The sequence below is a fragment of the Drosophila tropicalis genome, unplaced genomic scaffold (genome assembly GCF_018151085.1).
Source record: "Drosophila tropicalis isolate 14030-0801.00 unplaced genomic scaffold, ASM1815108v1 contig_463, whole genome shotgun sequence".
Classification (NCBI taxonomy): domain Eukaryota; kingdom Metazoa; phylum Arthropoda; class Insecta; order Diptera; family Drosophilidae; genus Drosophila; species Drosophila tropicalis.
This window is the reverse complement of record NW_027172929.1, coordinates 355,211-372,033: the sequence shown is the minus strand read 5'-3', so window position 1 is coordinate 372,033 and position 16,823 is coordinate 355,211. Positions and strand designations below refer to the sequence as shown.

The 16,823-nt window shown below is 40.9% G+C and overlaps 4 protein-coding genes and 1 long non-coding RNA gene across 6 annotated transcripts; 3 read left to right on the top strand and 2 right to left on the bottom strand.

Moving 5' to 3' along the window:
• Positions 1-687: 687 nt before the first annotated feature.
• LOC137574396 (uncharacterized) lies at positions 688-2,386 on the bottom strand. Its single transcript, XR_011031998.1, has 3 exons — positions 2,235-2,386; positions 2,028-2,180; positions 688-751 (listed from the first exon to the last, which is right to left on the bottom strand). It is a non-coding gene; the product is annotated as an uncharacterized lncRNA (long non-coding RNA).
• LOC137574394 (ketohexokinase) lies at positions 2,330-3,907 on the top strand. Its single transcript, XM_068286683.1, has 2 exons — positions 2,330-2,344; positions 2,405-3,907. The coding sequence occupies exon 2, from the start codon at positions 2,529-2,531 to the stop codon at positions 3,453-3,455; it is 927 nt and encodes a 308-aa protein (XP_068142784.1). The 5' UTR covers positions 2,330-2,344; positions 2,405-2,528; the 3' UTR covers positions 3,456-3,907.
• On the bottom strand, positions 3,812-13,915 carry gig (tuberin). Its single transcript, XM_068286681.1, has 15 exons — positions 13,709-13,915; positions 13,489-13,619; positions 13,168-13,419; positions 12,966-13,102; positions 12,725-12,899; positions 9,531-9,737; positions 8,493-9,464; positions 7,812-8,421; positions 7,548-7,747; positions 7,229-7,479; positions 5,123-7,154; positions 4,911-5,054; positions 4,414-4,584; positions 4,256-4,351; positions 3,812-4,165 (listed from the first exon to the last, which is right to left on the bottom strand). The coding sequence occupies exons 1-15, from the start codon at positions 13,764-13,766 to the stop codon at positions 4,070-4,072; spliced, it is 5,532 nt and encodes a 1,843-aa protein (XP_068142782.1). The 5' UTR covers positions 13,767-13,915; the 3' UTR covers positions 3,812-4,069.
• Positions 9,771-11,412, top strand: LOC137574393 (ketohexokinase). Its single transcript, XM_068286682.1, has one exon. The coding sequence runs from the start codon at positions 9,863-9,865 to the stop codon at positions 11,003-11,005; it is 1,143 nt and encodes a 380-aa protein (XP_068142783.1). The 5' UTR covers positions 9,771-9,862; the 3' UTR covers positions 11,006-11,412.
• A 333-nt stretch (positions 13,916-14,248) lies between the features above and the next one.
• On the top strand, positions 14,249-16,693 carry endos (alpha-endosulfine). 2 transcript variants are annotated; one of them, XM_068286989.1, is made up of 3 exons: positions 14,249-14,515; positions 14,969-15,200; positions 15,266-16,693. In XM_068286989.1, the coding sequence occupies exons 2-3, from the start codon at positions 15,009-15,011 to the stop codon at positions 15,437-15,439; spliced, it is 366 nt and encodes a 121-aa protein (XP_068143090.1). In that variant the 5' UTR covers positions 14,249-14,515; positions 14,969-15,008; the 3' UTR covers positions 15,440-16,693. The 2 variants fall into 2 exon arrangements, with proteins under 2 accessions (XP_068143090.1, XP_068143089.1); XM_068286988.1 differs by having other exon boundaries at positions 14,249-14,643.
• Positions 16,694-16,823: the final 130 nt, after the last annotated feature.

The window sequence follows — 16,823 nt, the reverse complement described above, 5'->3', positions numbered from 1 at the left end:
ATCAGGACGAATCTGATGTCAAAAGATTCGACTCATCAAGGACTATAGGTGGTGCAAAGGACGCGGCGATAGTCCTGTGGGGAGCGGAGATATCAACGATTTTGTGCTTTTCTGCAGGTTTTTTGATCTTTTGAAAATATAACAAGTCTAAAAAAACTAAAATGTCTGTTATTTTAAGGGTGAGCGGGATGTCCTTTTTCCAGATGAATATACTGCATGTCCTGCAACTTTAGGCCCTGTTTTTTGAGAAGGTAAGGAAAATATGTTCTGCATAAGTTTGTAAGGTTTTTAATGCCAACGTGTGTGCCTTCGTCCTGCGAAACAATTTTCCAAAACCCAAAAATATTACTTCTATTTACTAATGAAACAATTTATTTTTCAGGTATCTGGAGGACTCAACTACCCAACCACCGAACTACCCAGGGTAGACAATCTGCTGAAAGGACACCCAAATAATTATAATAATAAAAAGCCAGTTTTCATATTTATTATAATTTAGCAATTTAAATAAAACTAAGATACAGTTGTTGTATTCTAATTACACTTTAAATAAACCGAAACCATACAAATAAATTATTCTAAAATTAAAAATACCAAGAAAATGCTTTTTTTTTTTCATCTACGTAGGTCGACTTAATTTTAAATCATCGTCGAACGGATCCTTGAGTTTACCAGAACACAGAGTAGGCGGATTGCTTCAATTCTTCATGTGTAGCATACTTTTGGGCAGGCTTTAACGACGACATTTGTGCTGGGGAAAAAAGAAGATGCTCATTTTAATTATTAATTGATTTTCAAGTTTTCAATGCAAATTTTAAGGGAAAATTAAAACATGAGCTTTGAAAATCGGACAAAACGGCTGAATTTGTGGTTTTTGAAGCTCAGATGCAAAAACATCATAGCTAAATACCATTCTCTAAAAACTTCTAATTTCATTCATTTGACATTAAAATCGGTAAAATAAAACTTTTAACCCAAAGGTCGTAAATTTTCAACATTTCAAGTTTAGTTTAAGATCGATAAGAAAGGGTCTGAGTTAAGAGAGTTCAAATTAACCATATTTAATCAAATATTATTGAATTTAAAGAGACGAAAACAAAAACATTTAGTTATGGGTATTTATGCAAATATTCTGCACAGCTGCATCATGTTTATTCAATAATTTCGGGCTCACTGAATGTTTATTGATGTGTGAGTGGGTAAATGTTTACTATTACTACTCGGGCCCAAAACGCGCTTAAACTACATAATTTTGGTATCAAACGAAAGAGAAAAATTGCACGAGCACGACCTCAGGTGCGCCTTGGCGATTTATTTCGTAGTTTTTGAGTAATTAACAAAAGAAAATTAATATTTTTAGCGGGACTATAGCTAAAAGTAGCTTTTTCCGGCTAAAAAAAGCTGTTCAATTTTGAGATGGTGTTGCCGAATGCCGAATTTTGGATACTCGAATACGCGGGCTTTTTTGAATCTTTTGTTAGCACTATTCTCAACAAACGAAAATATTGTTGAGTTTACAATATTTCTTGATTTTATGGAACAAATATAGTTTAGAATACAATATTCGGCTGCCAGAGCAGCCGAATATTCCTCGACTTTTGAGTTTAGATTAAAATATTTGGCTACCAGGGCAGTCAAACAGCGCGCCAAATAAAAAATAGCGTTTGACAACACTGAAATCTAGCTTTACCCGATTTTTCCACTTTTCAACACTGAAATCTCGAGTAGTAATAGTAAACATTTACCGTGTGAGTGTTTATTTTTTTCGTGTGTACTTTAATTGTATGCAATTTGTTTTGTGACATTTAAGTGCAATCAATATTATCAATGCGTTGAGTCGCTTAGCATGATTGTATAAGCGCCTCAACGCATTGAAAATATGTTTCAATACCAATTGGGCCATAATAAATAATGCTTCAAGCTAAGACTGTGTAGAAATTAAAGATTAACGGAAAAATTCAAAGTATAATTTGATTGACAATTGTTTTAAAGATGTCTGCTAAATAAAATAGTTTGATTGCTCTTACCCCCTTCAAAGCTGTTAACTGGCCAAATACGCATCACTGTGGGTTAGCTCCAAACAAAGAGATAGGCAGCTCCATGGAGAGAGAAAGAGTGTGTGTGTGTGTGTGTGTTAAGTGCCTCCATTAACAGAGAGGGAGCGGAGCGATCAGCGGTGGCTGTGGATGAAATGGGAGGTTTTTAGTTGAATTTTTTAAGTGGTTCTCACCTACAGTGTGAGCACGATAAGGCAACAATAACAACAACAATAACTCTGAAATCAACTGAGCAGCACAAACGACAATAAACAACTAGTATAAATATGTAGAACACAATGCAATGCGTATGTAGATTTCGATTAGATTGAACACGGTATTTTTTGTATTGTGGTTTTTTTAAGTAGTTCGGTCCGAACGGAATTATTCATTTTTCGAAACCCATGAAAATTCAACACTGAATGCATTGAATTGAAGAAAAACTAAAGAAAGGAAAGAAGCAAACGGCAGATAGTCAAAATAGTTAGTGCAATGAGCGATCTGAAACCAGTTCTGTGTGTGGGCTGCACGGTCATCGATTTTGTGACCATCAACAGTAGTTTCCCCATCGAGGATACGGATCGGCGTTGCAACGATGGCTTTTGGCGGCGAGGCGGCAACGCCTCCAATGTCAGCACGGTTCTGCAGGTGCTCGGTCTGAATGTGGAATTCTTTGGCATGCTCAGCAAATCCGATGGTTTCCGGGTTCTATTGGATGATTTAGATCGTCGTCAAATCGATACTCGTCATTGTCCGCGAACAGAGCAAGATCCGCCTTTTTCGTCAGTCATTTTGGCCCAAGACTCGGGCACACGCACTATAGTCCATTGCAATAAGAATTTTCCACTAATTACCTATGAAGATTTTCAGAAAATTGATCTTAGCCGATATAGTTGGATACATTTCGAGGCACGCAATGCCACTGAGACCATACGCATGATGCAAGCCATTGTTGAGCATAATAATCGAAACCCAAATGAGCGCATTGTTATATCTCTTGATTTTGAGATTAGGTACGAGGAGAATCTACAACTCTGTCAATATTGTGACTATGTGGTCTTCTCCAAAGAGTTAGCCAGCCAGCAAAACTGGCGAACACCCCGGCAAACCTGTGATGAACTCAATCGAACGCTGGCCGTTCTAACGGGCAAGACCATACCCAATCTTATAATACCCTGGAGCAGTGCGGGAGCTGTGTGCCAGGATGCCGATAAAAATTACCATGAATTAAAGCCGTATAGACAGGCCAAAGTGGTTGACACACTGGGCGCTGGTGATAGCTTTATGGCTGGCTTCATATACGCCACCTATGTTAATGGTTTAAGTCTACCCGAGGCTGTTGATTTTGCCAATCGTGTTGCTAGTCATAAAATAGCCAAATTTGGTTACGATCATGTCGCAGAACTGACTGCTAATTAAAACTTTTGGTCACAAGTTTGAAATCACTGGTATCATGGTACTCCAAGAGGAATGCAAGGAGCTTATCTTAAGACTATTTCGTAAAAATAAATTATGTTAATAAATAGATTTGACATCACGCATCTTACTTTTAGTAAGGACTCAAAGCAATTGCATCCTTATCAATGGATTCTAACTGCAACATATAGGGAGTTTCTGATAATTCCGATTAGTTGATATCGTGAATTGTTTGAATAGTTCCCATATAGATCGACTAGACAGATAGACTTACAACAAAAGACACAATTGATAATTAAGGATTACTATTTTAAAAGGACAACCTGTTCTTTGGAATACGGTGCATTTAAACCCATTGATATTGTTAAGTATAAACGTCTCTTATTGCATGTTCACAGATTTTTATAAACTTGTCAAATTCATTAATAATAAAATGACGATTATTTCATTTTGAATCATAGGCGATTAATGGCGTTGGATGGTTTTTTTTTTTTTTTTTTTTTTTTTGTTGTAAAGGATGACTGCTGCACTTTCGGATGGGATAATAACAAAAATTATAATATTATATCTATAACATCTAACAAAAGAAACAAGTCATGAGTTGTTGTTGTCATCGTCTATGTAAATTTGGTAAAATCGACTCGCTGATCATCTTTATCGGCATTGCCACTTGCAGAGCTACTTTGCTGACTAGAGACTTGACTTTCCATTATCTATAAAAGGCACAACAAGAATAAAAATATTAATACTCAGAACTACAAATGTGTATACAATTTCAGTGATTTATTTTCCATTTTGTTTACCTGACAGCGCAAACGCTTTATCTTTCGTAATCGTTCTAGCCAATTGGATGCATAGGGATTCTTCTTTTGCACACTCTGATACACAAGCGAAGCGAGCTGAATGGATTCAAATATTTATATATAGTTGGAAATATCACAAGGGCGGAAACTTAACTTACATCCGCATGAAGCGCCATTTGACGTGCCAACAGAGGAGCACTTCGATCGGACACAATACGCGGCTCTGGATGGCATACAAAATTTCTGATCTCAGAGCGGGCCTTGACATAAATCCGATTTGAGTTTAGCTCCAATGGTTCAACAATGACGCAGGCAAAATTAAATTGACCCTATGGAAATAATGAAAAGAGAAATAAATGTGACGTAAATAGCATAAGATAAGCTCTACCCCCCACACTAAACAACTGCAATCCCTTCCCTGTCTCTCCTCCTCCTTCTTCTACTATTTCTCTTGATGATAATTGGTCAACGATAAGATCGATAAGTAATGCAGGGAATATTGTGATCATAAATTACCATCCTTATCTACTCTAAATCTAAAAAATTTCCAAATTTTTGATTTTCGAGTGGGTCATTCAAAGATGACCTCTAACATGGAAAGGTTATGGAGTTCCCATTGGACGGACTTTGAGAGAAAATGCCACTTAATACTCACAGAAATAGTGGTTAGGCTGCACTCCTCGCCACTGTCGTTGTAAATGATCTTCACGAAATCATTGCCAATGTGTTTCTTCTTTTCGTTGCAGTTGGCATCATCCACTAGATTCGTAGGCATTAATGTGGCCACATGAAAAGTAACCTAAAATTAAGACGATCAAACATTATTCGAGTACTTTAATATCAAAATTATGTTATTTCGGATCGAACCTGTAATATATCATCCTTCCAAATGTAGGCAAACTTCCCATCGGCCCCATTCTTGTCCAGGCCAATGAACAAATTATTTTGCTCCGCCTCCTTCAGGCTAACCAGAGTGCCAATGCTGCGCAAAAACTCCACGTAACGCGTGGAACCGTAGGAATTTCGTAAAATTTCCACTTCGTTATTGCACTGGCCCTGACCCACATATAGTACACCGATTTTGTGCGTCTCAAATGGCGGAACCAGATCCAGCAAAGTCAATGCGCTTGCCTGCTCCGGTCCCAATTTCAGAGGCATCTCGGCGCCTAGCTGAAAATCGCTATACAGCTGGAGCAACATGAAGCCAGGATTCATGCAGAGCTTGGCATTAATGGGCGGCTTGGCAGCCACACCACCAAAGCTACGAAAACTGGTCGCTGGCGGACGGGCCTTGCCGTTGTTAACCTCACGGACTACTGAGATCGTCTTGGAACGGCCACGCATCATGTCTCCATTGCCGTTACCATTGTTGTAGTCAATGGAGCTGCCGGCGCCTGCCCCTCCATTACTGCCACTGCTATTCGACTTTGCCAGGACGGGAGGTGGAACATATGGTGCCTGTGGCTGTGGCTGGGCACCAAAACTGGTGACCTTTGTCAATGTCTGTTTGGCCATGGTTGATGGCGCCTGGCCCGGCGACAGAGGTGGCTTGCCCAGCTTTAGAGTGCCAGCTACAACCTGACTACTAACATCGTCGGCAGAATGCTGCTTCGGGGGCAACATCATTCCACTTTCCGGCTGCAGAACCACCTGCTGGGTCTGCGGTGGCGTGGAGCCAGCTATCTCCTCTGGTATGGCCTCGCAACTGACTCGCATATCTTTGGTACTATACTGGACACTTTTCTTCTTGAGGGTCAACTGCAGCTGAGGCTCTTCGCCTGCCACTTTGGTGGGATTGCAGCTGCCACCAGAGAGATCTTGTCCAGAAAGCGGTGGGGGCTTAGCCTGAAGAAACGTCTGCCGCCAACTTGAAGTCATCTCTGGGCTGGAATTCACACGTCTCACTGGATTACGTGCCCGACTTTGAGCATCCTCGAAAGCTAATGTATCATCATCGGCCTCGCCATCGCTGACACTGCCTGACAGAGCCGCTTCCTTGCCGCGCTTGGAGGCCACTCGCGGTATAGGAATGGCCGCTGTCGGACCAGAGCTGCCAGTCGATGAGTGTATCTCCTCCTGGCGTTGCAGAGCCCGCGCCTTGGCCACCATACGGCTGTGCAATGTGTTCGATGTTAAAGCTGGAGCTGGCTCCGGCTCCACGGGCGGCTGCTGAGCTACCTGCAGTGTCGTGCTGTCCGGTCCAAATACTCCCCCATAGGCTGTGGGCAGAAACATGGATACCATATTGTTAAAGGGCAAATCCTGGCCAAAACAATCATTGGTTATGGGATTCTGTATGCGGGTTATCCACGATATATTCCCCGTTGGACGTCGAATCAAAATCTCAGCCCATCCTGTGCAAGCTCGCACACAGACCGGCTGCTGTACCACCATCGATGCCGCCGATGGACTCATACTTGTTGATGATTGCGACAAGGAGTTGCCCAACAGAGATGTATTGCTGCCCGTATGTGGCCCTTCGCCACCTAGTCCACCAGCCAAAGCCTCAGGATTGGAACCACGACGTGATAAAGCATCCAGCGAGGCCGTCGAACTATTGGATATCTGTCGATGAGGATGCTGGGTGGCCGCCGAATTGGAGGACGAGGATGATGTTAACTCTGTGCTGCCCGCCGACTCATTGCCGCTACTATGTTGCAGGCTCACCTTGGTGTAGCGGCGTTCGCGTTCGGGGGAAAGCGGCGGCACGGTGGCATCGCTAAGACTCTTTGAATTCAAGCTAATGCTAGGAGCTTTGCCCAATTGTGCACAACGTTCGCACAAGCCATTACGTGTGGGTGCTGATGCACAGCCGGAGGTAGTAATAGTGACTAGATTATGTCCCACCAGCCATGTTTGCGAGACTCCGTCCTTTAGCAGATACTCAATGGCAGGCAATCTGCCAATAATGAAACGAAACGAATTAAAAATGAAACTAGACTAGACAGCAGGACGAGGGGAGTTTCTAGTCACCTCTTGGGCATTGAGGGACACGGTGAAAATGTATGCCGTGCCAGAAAATCGTAACACGTCTCAGCCAGCTCATCATGGAAGTTGCGCAAATTGTTATTCATCGATGGACGCATCTCTGAGTCATTGCCACGAGCAGGGGCATTGTTGCGACTGCCACGTTCGGTTAAACTCGTGCTGCGTTTACGATTCGATGAATCCTCATTGAGAGAAACAATATCATTGGACAGCATCTTAGCATTTGATTGCATAGACTGTCAAAAAGAAATCATCAATAAACATTAATTGGCACATTATATCGATGGTATATCTCGCAGCTTACCGATTTGATATAGCTGACACAGTTTCTTCGCAACTCCAATTTACACTTAAGAAACCAGCCGGCTATCACATGATGGGCCAGGGAAACCGTGTAGTGATCGTACCGATGGGGCTTAGTATAGGGCAGTGTTATGGCGAAAACGTACATGTTTTGCTTGGGCGTGAAGTTGGTGAACAGGTGATTGGACAAATGGATTAACACTATGGAAAAGATAATAATATTTTATGGTCTTAATAGGATAGGCCAGAGAGTTAGTACACCTACACGATAGAAACTCAAGCACTGGAATGGCCACAGTTGTCGTATCGGACATCTTGCTCATCTGCAGCAGGACATCCGGCAGTTGGCGCATCAAAGCCTCTGGCGTTTCCAATATCAGGATGGTCATTGTGTTGATGCACATGCTTGCATTGCCAGTCAAGATGTATGAATTAAGCACCGAGATTATCGTATTATGCTGCGTAGACTGCAGACACTCATGATAAATAACTAGCGATGCTATGGCGGGTAGGACCAGGGCATGAAACTCATCGGTGGGCCGTTTGAATTTGTTATTGCTATACGAATTAATTTTGAACAACGTATTGGCCAGCTCCTCAATGTCATTGCCTTGGATGAGAGCCTTGTTGTGAAGGATTTTCGGCAGCTCCTTAATGACTAGCAGAAAGACTTGATAATCGTTATCATGGTCTAGGGATCGTATGATCAATTTGCAGCAACGTCTAATGGAAATTGTCGTCGTCTGCGATTGCGGTGGCAACGGAGAATCTATGCCCAGATAATGGCTGAACTTAAGTGCATCATTATTCGCGGCATCAGGATAACCAATGTGATATGAACCATTGGCACGAGCCTTCAGCATCCAGGCGAATATCTAAAAGAAAAGGGAGTATCCGTCTAGATTAAGATTAAATGGACAAGTGAAATTGACAAGAAACTGCTTACTTTATATCTTACAGTCGAGGCCTGTTCAAAGATCTTGGGGCGATCATAGTGAAGTTCGAGATGATCCATCAATATGTTAAATATCTTAATGGCATGGGTGGCAGGAAGGCGATGCAGTTTAATGCCAAATACTTCGATAAGGCCATCGACAGCTGCTATTATGTCGGCAATATCTAATTCATTTTTAATCACACCGAAACCGCCACCACCAATGCCTCCCGTGGCAGCGCCTCCAATGGCTATATCTGTTCCACTGCCCCCCATAGTCACATTATCGCCGACGACGCTGTGGCGTGTGGACACTTGCTCAAAGGGACGATTGATAATCGTTTCGAGGATATCCAAAAGATCCATACATCGTTTCGTATCGCAGTGGCTGGCGAAATTGGCCAAAGCGCAGGCAACAGCCACACGCACCTGAACACTCGGCTCCTGATGTATGGGCGCCAAATATTGTAGGACAACGCGATCAAGAATTTCCTCCTCATAGCAGGAGCGATTCAAATCCATTATCTGTACCAGCGATTTGATCGTCTTTATCCGTACATTCACATTGCTCATGCCATAATAGCGACGTACAAATTGGATCAACAGCTGTAGCCATTCAGGCCGCGTGGCAGTTATCCGACTTGTTCGATACTCGATGAGAGCCAGGACAGATGCTTCTGGACGTCGATCCGCCACACGTTCAATCAGATCATAAATGCGATCCACATTGCCCAATATCTGGGCACGCTCGTCCTGCAGCAACTTCTCAATGCAATCGATATTCTCATGGAAATTGTATTCCAAATGATGCAGCCGCTCCTTATTCACCCCGGACATGTCATAGTACTCAATGTTGTTTACAATGGCCGACATAATGTCACAGATTATGTCCCATATAAGTTCCGATAATTTGGTTTTATTAATCACCATACGAACACTTAAAATGACTTCAAATGTGACAATCAATTGTCGACTGTCCAAGGCCTGAAAAATCCAAAATCGAAACCAATCAGTTAAAAATTAGTCCACAATTAAGTGAAGTTTACTTACACGAAGAAATCCTGTCAGTACATTCGTTGCATAGATCATGGGAGAAACCTGAAAGATGATGTTCGAGCCAAAGATATTCATGGTTAAATGAAAGACAGCACCACGCAGCAATTGGGCATCCTCGTACAGACCCCGATCATTCAGAATGCTGCACATCATCTTCATGGAATGATAGCCCAACTGTGTACCCAACAGATTCTTCATGATCTGTAAAAAAAATTGAGAAAACGAATCAATATAGACAACCTTTAGCTTGCCTTTTTCTGGATGTCTAGGTCTATGTTACTTTTTGGATTAGTTTCAAAATTTAAAGTTCCAAATTAAAAAATAAAATGAAAAAACAAATTATCAAGGAGTTTGTGACCGTGAAGAAAGTTCGCTATCTACCACGAGATCCACCGCCGGAACCACCCCCACCCAAGCGACGTGTGCTAGTCGTTGGTATTGTGACTCTGGATATGATTACTGTGGTGGATGATCATCCCAAGCCAGGCGTGGTGCAGCGCACTGAAGAGGGCTCCTGGCGACGCGGCGGCAGAGCCTCCAATGTGTGCACTGTCCTGCGACGTTTGGGCACCGAATGCCAGTTTCTTGGTCGTCTAAGCAGTGCTAGAGCCTTCGAGAGTATAGTCTTGAGTTTTCAGTCGATGGGCATAGACATCTCCTCATGTCCGTTTTCACTGCATCAACCGGCTCATCGGAATATTAACATAGTGCGTGATCGTGGCACTCGCACCACCTTGGAATACTCAAATCGTCATCACGAGCTAACATATCAACAATTTTTAGGAGCTGTAGATTATCGGAAATACTCTTGGATTCACTTTGAGGCACGCAATGCCAAGGAGACATTGAAAATGATTCATGCGGTTCGGGATTACGCCGAACGAGCGGGTGGACCAAAAATTGTAACTTCAGTGGATGTAAATAATCTAAAGCCTTTGAATCTCTCCTTGGCAAACAAAGTTGACTATGTGTTTGTTCGGAAGCAGCTTAGGACTGATCACGCCTTCATGAATGGCCATGAGACAGTGTGGGCCGTAAGGGAGAAGATGCGAAATTATCGAGCTCGCTGGCAAACAGAACAAGTCAAGAAATCCCCATATCATGAAATAAATAAACCAAAAATAAAGAACGACGATGACAGCGACGAGAATTCGGATGACGATTGCTTGGAAAAGGGACCAAACGAAGCAGTTATATTGTATAACAATTATTTAGAGGGAGCCAGTTGCCTGTTACCCGATGACACCTACTTCAAGGTGGGTGGCCATCCAGAACAAAAAGTTGTGGACAATGTCGGCGAGAATGATACATTCACTGCTGGTGTTATCTATGCCCTGCAGGAGGCCAAAATGAGTCTACGCGATGCCATGGAATATGCTACTCGAGCTGTTTGCCTTAAAATATCCTATGATAGTTTCGATGGTCTTCGTTGTATGCCCAAAGATTTAATAGGATGCTATTATGCCTAATGTGATGGAACGGGAAAAGGGAGGAGGAAACACCACAATTGCGTTTCACCTTGATAGAATAGAAAATCATTGAGAGACTTTCGTTGGAAGTCATCGTCTTCGTCGTCAGTCAATGTGTTAATGGTTAATCATCATGTTTTCTTGTACGATTGATAACAAATGGTGGGACTGGGACAAATAATTGACAAGGCGGATCAGATAAGGGACTGAGGAGACATTCAAGAGACAATGTGTGGCAGAAGAAACCTCATTAGCATTAGTTGTTGCCTTATCTTCCCAATTCGGGGTGCAGATAAATCCCAGGCATAAAAGGCCAACTCCACTCAATTGTATGCCTCATTTCACGCGAAAATTTGTTTTTTCAAAAAGCCCCCCCACATAATAATAAAATTGAGAAAAAAATTTAACTATGAAAATTTGTGAGTTTGTCCATCGATTTCTCTAATGTGTTAAATGCATTAATTAACCCATCGATTAAGCGTTATTTGTAAACATATTTTTAACAGCCCGTTAAATTCGCCAACAAGGTGTTAATGAGCATTCAATTAAATTTTATTTGCAGCTCAGCAGAAAGGAATTTTATTATTTTGGTGGCTTCTATTGGCAGCAGGCGGCAATGTAAGCTGTGGATTCATCCAAAATCGGTATATATCATCATTATGCAGTGCAGCCGAGGCCTGGACCTTACTGGCCAGTGAACACGAGTGCCGAAAGTTTTATGTGTGCACGGGCAATAACGAGAGTGACTATGGGGACAACTATCAGGAATTTAGCTGCACATGGAACTACCATTTCAGCAGGGAGCAACAGCGATGTGTTTATGGTCTATGCAGCGACAATTCAACTACATCGATCATCGAAAGTAGTACCTGTTCTTCCAAGGTGGAACGTCAAGCAGGAGATTGCAGCAAATATCGTTTGTGTTCCCGAAATGGAGCTTACGCTCTGATTGGTTGTAAGCAGGGCACCTATTTTGATGTGAAGCGTAGGGCTTGTTTGCCCATCGCACTGACACCAGAACATCAGTGTGCTTGCCTCTTGCCAGAGTACTCCACGCTCAAAAATCCGAATGATTGCGAGACCTATTATCGTTGTGAAGGTGGCGAGGCTGTACTGATACAATGCCCCAAGGATCAGTACTATGAGAGTAGTGTGTACAGTTGCTTGTTGGACACAACTGGCATTTGCTTCGAAGAACCCACAATGCCGCCGCCAGCGGCGGGGAGAGAGTCCTTTGCTTTGCAGGAATGTACTAGGACAGGCAGCGATGTGGTGCCACACGCCAGCGACTGTAGTCGCTATTATGTGTGCCAACGGGGTCGAGTTCTTGAAATGAGCTGCCCCTATGGAAGGTATTTCAATCCTTTAAAACGCTTCTGTGCCTTGGATGCGGGTATGCAATGCCCAAACAACAAAGTAGTCGAGAGAAATCACGAAATTTCCGAGATACCAATAGAAAAGGAAAGTGAGACTACATCTACTCAGCGTGAAAATGCTTGGAAGCTAACGAGCTTTGATAAACTATCATCGAAATTTGTTTCATTTCAATAATCACTAAATTTTGTGCATAATATAAAGTAGTCACTATATCAACTTATAACAAGCTTATATCTCATCATCAAAACATTTACAAGAATATATTAAATTAACCTTGAGAGATCTAATGATCTAAATGTCAATTATGTTTTTAACTCATCTTTAATGGTAAGCTGGACTTACCTTAAAGGACGCCGGACAGTAACGTGAATGATTCACAGTCCGGCACAGTGTTATAATACACTGGGGCAGTGGTTCGCTGGGGAATATTGTATAGCCAATGACCATTTCCAAAATGGTAAGACACTGTAGGCCAATATCATCATCGGTTACAGTGCAACTCAAATCACAGGCATTCCTAGAATTTAAACAACATTTGATGAATATTTCAACAGTTCTAGGACATTATATGAATTTCACCCACTGTACAATGCCCACGAGTATATCCTTGTCTAAATGGGCGGCATTAAATTTAATTAGATTAACCAACATATCCAGATAGGGGCACAGCAGATCGGCATCTGTAATGGCTGGTATCCACATCAGCATGAATTTACCAATCTGTAAACAAAATTTCGAGAATATTAATTTGATTTGCCTTCTGGGATCAATCTGACTAATTATACTTTTTCCTCAAAATTGGTAATATCTTTGCCGTTGTCAGTGAGGGTGACCAGCAGTTCCAGCAAGTGCCGCAGATCTTCACGTCCCTGATGATTTTGTATGACCAGGAAGAACTTTTCCCGCATTAACGTCAAGTTTTTGTATTGTGTGTAGATGAGACGCTTATAGAAATGTAGCGCTATTTGTCTTGTCTCAGCTGGTTTATTATGCACAATGAGATCGTTGGTTAGATGCCACAACTTGGTAATGGAAGCCTGTAAAGTAAATGAATTGAAATTGGAAATGAGAATTAGGTTTTCAGGATAGTATGGTCCACCATTTACCTCATCTAAATTGATATTGTGCAGATGCATATCGCCCAATTCTTTAAGCATTCTACATCGTTGCGCCACTGGCTGTTCTGGTCGCAGTTCTCTCTCGAATTCCGGACGCAAGGTGCGTTCCCCGGCATTGCCTGTATGGGGAAAACAAACAGAAACGCAGAAATTAAGTTTTCCAATTCCAATTAGAATGTTTTGGCCAGTAGTTCTGATTCCTCCTCACCTGCCGTCTTTGTCGATTTCAAAAACATTTTGAACTTTGATTTATCTTTGGAACTCATGGTTGGCGGTGTGTGTTCTACTTGTCCTGAGTGTATCAAATTCGCGCGTTCTTTCCTATTTTAACATAAATTCACTTAACTTAGTCACTTAACTTATTATTCTTTGCCCAGCTAGTATTTTCTCGCTTAACTAGTTAAGCACCTCGCTCCTCTTCTGGGGCGAATTCGAGTTAATCGGAAATTTTGAGTAAAAATCGATAACTTATCGAAACTTTTGAGTAAAATCGATTACACTAGCTTACACCCAAAATAATTTGCAAGATATGTATTTTTGTAAATATATTGAATTACATCGTCGAGCAATAAAGATTACCAGCATTGTATAGCTTAAATCTTGAAAAAGGTCTTAAAAAACTAAACCAATCTCTGTTTTAAAAATATGTAATACAGTGTTATCTATCGTAAGTCGATGATATCGATGGTTTATTTAAAGTCGTTATTAATCGCAAGCCAATGGTATCGATGGTTTTCCAGCTCTACTTTTCGCAACGCATTCGCCTTGATAATATCTAGTTGCTTATATTAATTAAGAAAACGTTAAATGAGCTTTTGTTAAAAACTTGCAAAGGCACCCCCGCTCTAACTGTCGTGTGCCCTATCTCATTTCGCGTACTTAACTTCTTCATACACAGCGTTTTATTTTTTTTTTTTGTCTTTTTGTTGTTGTGTGCTGTGCCCGTTGCTTGGCGCTTGCTAATTGGCAAAGCAAATCACAGGAAGAAGCAGCAGGCTAAAGACGTAGAAGAAGGGTAAAGAACAAAAGAAGGAAAACAACAGTTAATCGTCAAATTTGACGCGTCCAAAAAACAGTGAGGTTGATGAAGAAGAGATCGTTGAATTTTCACACATAAATACATATATAATATACATATATCACGTAAGTGTGTGCTATCATGTATGTGTATATAAAATTGAAATAATATTTGAACATCAGATTATGACAATTTATATCGTACATATGTATATATGTGTGTGTGCGTGAGTGCTATTCGGTTGTGTGTATGTGTGATGCAATGCAACTTTTATCTTGGCATTTTTTTGCGCGCTTCTCAAAGCCAAAACCAAAAAAAAAACGAAGTTGCCCTTGTGACATTTATCATTTTCTCCTCGCTGTGCGTTAGCAAATTTCAACGCCATTTTAAGAATTTCTATAAATGAAGTATAATTCTTTAATTCTATTTATTGTTGTTGCCTTCCAATAGAATCTAACGCGACCGAAACACAAACAGCAATTCGAAAAAGATGAGCTCCACTGAGGAAAATAGCAATAACAGCCTGGCAACCACGCCGCAGGAGGAGACCAGCAGCGAACAACAGGCTAATCCCAGGGATTTGGAGAAAATCGAAGAGGAGAAATTAAAATCGAAATATCCCACTGGCATGCGTGTGCCCGGCGGGCACTCGGCTTTCCTGCAAAAGCGCTTGCAGAAAGGGGTAAGTAAACACATCCATCAACAACTTCAAGAGTGATCATCATGATGGCAATTCTGTGTTTCCAGCAAAAATTCTTCGATTCGGGCGACTATCAGATGGCTAAACAAAAGGGTGGCGGTGTTAAGCAGGTCTTTGCCAATAAGGTGACCACTGGTGATGCCATCCCCACGCCCGAAACTGTACCAGCGCGTAAAACATCGATTATACAGCCATGTAACAAATTTCCGGCGACAAGCTAAACCTTCTTTTCCTCTCAACCCATCTACCTAGACTCTCCCCTTACCAAGAAGATTCTCCTCGATTCCCCACACCCAATCCTCCCACTTTCAGATGTAAACAAGAGAAAAAAAGAAGGAACACCCTAAAATGCTCTGAAATTAATATTTAAAGCAAGAAGAAAAAAGAGTGGAAATTCTAATGCTAAGTTAACTGGCAAAAACTTATTTTCAAAAGGAACTAGTGGAAGAAAATTGTCCAATGAGAATTAAATCAGTCATTTTTAGAAGAGCAACTATTTTCTTCTCACTCATTCACCCCGCAAGAAAAACAAACAACAATTCGCCACACTTTAATATTTAAGCATTAACGTATTGTGTCTCCCTCGCTCCCCAAACCTTACCAGCAAGTGTATCTAATTATCTTTCTATCTATATATTATTATCTATGTAAAACAGTTGCCTGCTTTTGCCGCCAATCTCAATTAAATCTCCCAAATTAAGCCATTTTTTTTTGTTCTCTCATGGCCAGGTTAAAAAGCAGCACGAAATTGATTAAGCAAACATAAAAAAGAAAAGTTATATATAATATACAGTAAAATTAAAAAATGAAAACAAATATCTATCTCTTCTGTGTAACGTTTAACTGTAACCGCCTCCCGATCTGATCCCTATATCTATATATATATATATATATATGTTAACAGTGTCGGTAACGAATCTAAGATATTTGGTGTTATGGTACTTTTATTCTAATTTTACCAAATTCAGTCCCAGAATCCATTTTGGGTTCGATTAAAATTCAGTCTTATGTCAGAAGTTCTCATTCTACTCTACTAATAGATTGTAAAGTAAAGTATGTTTCTTGAACTACGAAAAAAAGTGAATGGATTAAAGAACGCGACACTAAACGTCTTAAATTCGTGGCCATTACTGTGTATAAATTCAAATATATATATATATATATATATATATATATATATATATTTAGTAGCTAGTAAGTATTGTGAGACCGTAGTTTAATACTTAAGTTGGAGCCATCAGCTCTAATAAAATTGTTCGTATGATAATTATAATACAATCGGAAAGCAAATATGAGGACAGGCCAGAGACCAGAGTCAATTCGAAATGTTCAAGAACTTTGTAACTCAACCGGAGCCCGAATGAGGTCGATCAATGGATCGGATCCTATTGTAAATTAAGCAATTCTAGCATTTCGCATTGTATTAAAATTAAACAAAAGCAACAAACTCATAATAAATTCGTGTTATATACTTACCTCAAGTGGTTAAGCGGGAAATTCCATTAGTCTAGGCAGCAGTCTAGCTATGTATCTATTCTGAGATAGAGGTTTTCCGTAGTTATAGCATTATACATATTGTATATCTATATGTATGTATATTTTATT

What these genes read in the sequence shown, in the direction of transcription:
- LOC137574394 (XM_068286683.1), top strand. Translation starts at nt 2,529, where the DNA reads ATGAGCGATCTGAAACCAGTTCTGTGTGTGGGCTGCACGGTCATCGAT.
- endos (XM_068286989.1), top strand. Translation starts at nt 15,009, where the DNA reads ATGAGCTCCACTGAGGAAAATAGCAATAACAGCCTGGCAACCACGCCG. An exon ending in AAAAGCGCTTGCAGAAAGGG is followed by an intron (nt 15,201 to 15,265) that starts GTAAGTAAACAC and finishes CTGTGTTTCCAG; the next exon opens with CAAAAATTCTTCGATTCGGG.
- gig (XM_068286681.1), bottom strand. Translation starts at nt 13,766, where the DNA reads ATGAGTTCCAAAGATAAATCAAAGTTCAAAATGTTTTTGAAATCGACA. An exon ending in TTACCAATTTTGAGGAAAAA is followed by an intron (nt 13,103 to 13,167) that starts GTATAATTAGTC and finishes TTTTGTTTACAG; the next exon opens with ATTGGTAAATTCATGCTGAT. An exon ending in CCTCGACTGTAAGATATAAA is followed by an intron (nt 8,422 to 8,492) that starts GTAAGCAGTTTC and finishes CTTTTCTTTTAG; the next exon opens with ATATTCGCCTGGATGCTGAA.
- LOC137574393 (XM_068286682.1), top strand. Translation starts at nt 9,863, where the DNA reads ATGAAAAAACAAATTATCAAGGAGTTTGTGACCGTGAAGAAAGTTCGC.